A 4,801-nucleotide genomic window follows, 5' to 3' on the forward strand; every position below is an offset into this window, starting at 1 on the left:
GTCTCCATGTCTCCCTGTCTCTGTCTCCCTGTCTCTCTGTCTCCATGTCTCTCTGTCTCTATGTCTCTGTGTCCTCAGATGTCTCGTTTCCTGGACGTGAAGGAGTTTGGAGAAGCTGCTCGTTATCTGCGCCTGTCCAACCTGGAGCAGTTGGCTGCCAGGGCCCAGGCCTTCGATGGTAAACACATCCGCATGCATCAGGCAGAACATTATGACCCCCGTCCTGATGTGGGACGTGACGCCGCGTCAGCCCGACTCGTCTGTCCACAGCTTCCTGCAGATCCTGGATTTGATCAAAATCTGGAGGTTGAAACGATGAATCCAAACTTATCCTGCAAGTTAAACCCAATGCATGAGAACATCAGGTGTAAAATACTCATCGATCTGAAATTATTCCTAATAGTTTTATGCTCTGATTTTTACTTAGCGAGCTAAATAGTTAGCTAATATGCTAATTGACTTGCCAATAAGTGGAAGTGGACCACAAACCGACCTGGTGTCGCTAATCTGCATATAAACTTCTACTGGCATAAATGATATTTGGTGAGCAACTAAATAAACACTTTGCTTATAATATCTAACATTTAATCTGTAAACTAAATGTTTAGCAAAAATATTTAGCCAGTGCTAAATATTTAGTTTGAAAGAATGGGACATTTAAAAATGAATGAATAACATGATTAACAAATATAAACCGCCATTTTTTCCTCTTATGATGGTAAATAACCCAAATTACTGCTGCTCATATTTAACTGAGTAACTTTAGAAGTGACGTAAAAACACATAACCAGTAATATTTTATGCCCGCAGGACTGGGGAACATTATGACCACTTGACCTGCCAGTGGTCATAATGTTCTGCCAGCGGTCATAATGTTCTGCCAGCGGTNGGTCATAATGTTCTGCCAGCGGTCATAATGTTCTGCCAGCGGTGGTCATAATGTTCTGCCTGGTATCTGACTCTCTTCCAGGGACGAAGCGCGTTTGGCTGCCGGATGAAGCTGAGGCGTACCTCGAAGTGGAGGTCAGAGAGCTGAACGGAGACAAAACGACGGTGGAGACCAGAGATGGACGGGTTAGCTAACCGCTACGCTTCAGTTAGCTAACATGCTAACTCACTAGCCCAGCTAGTTTAACACTCAGTATTATTTAGGGAAAACTAAGCAGTTGGTGGTTAAAGCTGGAGTATGAAACTTGGAATATTCTTTTAATACATTTGTTCAAACTGGCACCATGTTGTGACAGTTTAATGTGAAACAGGAAACAAATCAAACTCTTCTTCTGATGCTAACTGGAAACAACCAATCAGAGCCAGGAGGAGCTGGATGTCTGATCAAAGTATTGATCTGGATCCAAAGCATCTGGATCTGGACCTTGGTCTGGATCTGGATCCGTATCTGGATCTTTATGTGGATCTGGACCTGGATCCAGATCTGGGTCTGGATCTTTACCTGGATCTGGACCCATATCTGGATCTGGATCCATATCTGGATCTGGACCTTGACCTGGATCCAGATCTGGATCTGGATGTGGGTCTGGATGTGGAACTGGATTTGGATCCATATCTGGATCTGGATCCAGATCTAGATGTGGATCTGGATCCAGATCTGGATCTGGACCTTGACCTGGATCCATATCTGGATCTGGACCTGGCTCTGGATCCTTATCAGGATGTGGATCTGGATCCGGGCCTGGATCTGGATCAGGATAAGGATCTGGATCCATATCTGAATCTGGACCTGGGTCTGGATCCGGATCTGGATCCATATCTGAATCTGGACATGGATCTGGATCTTTACATGGACCTGGATCCATATCTGGATCTTTACCTGGATCTGGATCAATATCTGGATCTGGATCCTTATTAGGATGTGGATCTGGATCCGGGCCTGGATCTGGATAAGGATCTGGATCCATATTTGAATCTGGACCTGGGTCTGGATCCGTATCTGGATCTTTGTGTGGATCTGGACCTGGATCCAGATCTGGATCTTTACATGGATCTGGATCCATATTTGAATCTGGACCTGGGTCTGGATCCGTATCTGGATCTTTGTGTGGATCTGGACCTGGATCCAGATCTGGATCTTTACATGGATCTGGATCCAGATCTGGATGTGGATCTGGATCCATATCTGGATCTGGATGTGGGTCTGGATTTGGATCCATATCTGGATGTGGGTCAGGATCTTTACCTGGATCTGGATCCATATCTGGATCTGGATGTGGAACTGGATTTAGATTCATATCTGGATCTGGATCCAGATCTGGATGTGGATCTGGATCCATATCTGGATCTGGACCTTGACCTGGATCTGGATGTGGGTCTGGATGTGGGTCTGGATTTGGATCCATATATGGATCTGGATCCATATCTGGATCTGGACCTTGACCTGGATCCGGGTCTGGACCTGGATCCGGTCCAGACCCGGCCGTCCTGACGTCCTGCTCCGTTTCAGTTCCTGATCGTTAAAGAAAGCGACCTGCAGCCGATGAACCCGCCGAAGTTCGACATGCTGGAGGACATGGCCATGCTGACGCACCTGAACGAGGCGTCGGTTCTGTTCAACCTCCGCCGGCGCTACAGCATGTGGATCATCTATGCAAGTATCCCAGGAAGCTTCCAGCCGGACCTCAGGAAACCACTTCCTCTCACCTCCATCGCTCTGTGCCGCAGACCTACTCCGGCCTGTTCTGCGTGGCCGTCAATCCCTACAAATGGCTGCCGGTTTACTCGTCGCCCGTGGTTACGGCCTACAAGGGGAGGCGCCGAGTGGACACGCCCCCCCACATCTACGCCATCGCTGACAGCGCCTACAGCGACCTGCTGAAGAGTGAGTGACCGGAAACGGGCCTCGGCCAGGCAGGAAGTGCAGCAGGTTTCATTCAAAACTCCGACTGCAGCTGGAAAGTCACGCAAACATCAACAGCAGTGATTTGGGCTGAAACTAAATGTTTAGCTCAAAATGTAATTAGGTTAGCAAATTAAGCATTTAGCTCAGTTTAGTTAGCCAGGTAAATATTTGGCTAAATGAATAGATAGCTGGTGGGCTAATTGTTTAGCTCCTAGCTCATATTTAGCCTTTAGCTTTGGACTTAGTGAGGAGTTCTAATAAAAATACTTTCTGTGCGTCTGTAACTCTGCAGCTCCAACCCCTAAATGGGTTCAGGTGTTTTGAGGCACCTGGTTCTTTAAACTGACCAGCACCATCCAAACTAAACGCAGAAAACAATAACCGTCAAACTCACATTTTTTCACTTCCCGCCGCAGATCGCGAGAACCAGTCGATGCTCATCACGTGAGTCCGACACAATTATTACGTCAAAATCTGTGAATTAAAAAAACCCAGCTGCTCTGAGTCTCACTCTGGACCGGGCCGGTTCTGTTCCAGCGGAGAGTCCGGAGCCGGAAAAACCGTCAACACCAAGAGAGTGATCCAGTACTTCGCCACCGTGGCGGCGCTGGGAGAGAACGTCAGGAGAGGAGTAAGACTGGTTCTGGTTCTGGCAACGTTTGGACTCTGGTTCTGGCTCTGGTAACGTTTGGACTCTGGTTCTGGTAACGTTTGGACTCTGGTTCTGTCCAGCGCTCCCTGGAGGATCAGATCATCGAAGCCAACCCGGCCATGGAGGCGTTCGGAAACGCCAAAACGATCCGGAACGACAACTCGTCCCGCTTTGTGAGTGCAGCGATCTGATTGGCCAGTAGCTCCGGAGGGGGCGGGTCTGCTCAGCCTTTGACTGAATCTGATTGGACATTTCAGGGAAAGTTCATCAGGATCCATTTTGGTCCGACTGGGAAGCTGGCGTCTGCCGACATCGACATCTGTGAGTCCAATTATTTCCTCTAGACTCTTCAGGGCATCAAGGCAACGAATTTAATGATTATTTTAAGAAAAGCTGATTTTCTTTGCAATTTCCAACAAATTTTCTGCAGAATTTTTTTGAAATTTGCACAAAGTGACAGAAAGACCAGCCTGCCTCTGCTCTTCCTGCAGATCTTCTGGAAAAATCCAGAGTCGTGTTTCAGCAACCGGGAGAGAGAAGCTACCACATCTACTACCAGATCCTGTCCAATCACAAGCCAGAGCTGCAAGGTAACCACGCCCCCACCGCGATGACGTCATCAAACAGCTGCAACAACGCAGGTTAAACACAGGCGGAGGGAACGACCTGCACAGGACCTGGAGAGCCCTGCAGGACCGAGAACTGAAGAATAAACCGAATAATTACAACAATAATGGTCATCTGATTAAATCCTAAAGAAAATCAAACATAAATGACAACGATATCAGTTTGTATAAACCTAAACTCTCCTTGTATAAATTCTTCTTCAGTAAAGTTTCATATCTGGTCCTTCTGCTTAATATTAACATAAGCATTTAAAAAAACTCTTTGAAAGTCTTGTCCTGTTAGCTCAGCATGCTTTGCTGTTTACATGCTCATTTTTCTGAATTAACGTCTTAAAATCATTTTGTTTCATCTGAATGTTTGAAAATTCTCTATTAATACATTCTGCCTCATTTTTTGGTCCTTTGCTTCAAACTCAACAAACCTGCTGGACATTTTCTCCAGATTAAAACCATTAAAACCATTAAAACCAGTGGAGAAGCAGCAGAAAATCTCAGATCTCACAGGATGTGTTTATGGAAACTATGTAGTTAGCATGCTAAATGATTAGCTAGTAAACCAAACATTTAGCTCTAAGCTAAATATTTGGCATTATAGCCAATGCTGTCTGGACTTGATGGTAGATGTAGTAGATGTGGCGCCCCCTGCTGTCTGGACCTGATGGTAGATGT

General features: G+C 46.2%; 1 protein-coding gene across 1 annotated transcript in view; it reads left to right on the forward strand.

The window, feature by feature from the left end:
• LOC103468121 (myosin-7-like) overlaps positions 1 to 4,801 on the forward strand; it is a 29,766-nt gene that overhangs the window by 3,778 nt on the left and 21,187 nt on the right. The window contains exons 3-11 of the mRNA XM_017305662.1: positions 79 to 178; positions 971 to 1,074; positions 2,459 to 2,602; positions 2,677 to 2,833; positions 3,271 to 3,298; positions 3,392 to 3,485; positions 3,587 to 3,679; positions 3,764 to 3,827; positions 3,998 to 4,147. Of these exons, the coding sequence (XP_017161151.1) occupies positions 79 to 178; positions 971 to 1,074; positions 2,459 to 2,602; positions 2,677 to 2,833; positions 3,271 to 3,298; positions 3,392 to 3,485; positions 3,587 to 3,679; positions 3,764 to 3,827; positions 3,998 to 4,147 (934 nt within the window). The remainder of the gene's footprint in view (positions 1 to 78; positions 179 to 970; positions 1,075 to 2,458; positions 2,603 to 2,676; positions 2,834 to 3,270; positions 3,299 to 3,391; positions 3,486 to 3,586; positions 3,680 to 3,763; positions 3,828 to 3,997; positions 4,148 to 4,801) is intronic.

This window comes from Poecilia reticulata, linkage group LG7 (genome assembly GCF_000633615.1).
Source record: "Poecilia reticulata strain Guanapo linkage group LG7, Guppy_female_1.0+MT, whole genome shotgun sequence".
Classification (NCBI taxonomy): domain Eukaryota; kingdom Metazoa; phylum Chordata; class Actinopteri; order Cyprinodontiformes; family Poeciliidae; genus Poecilia; species Poecilia reticulata.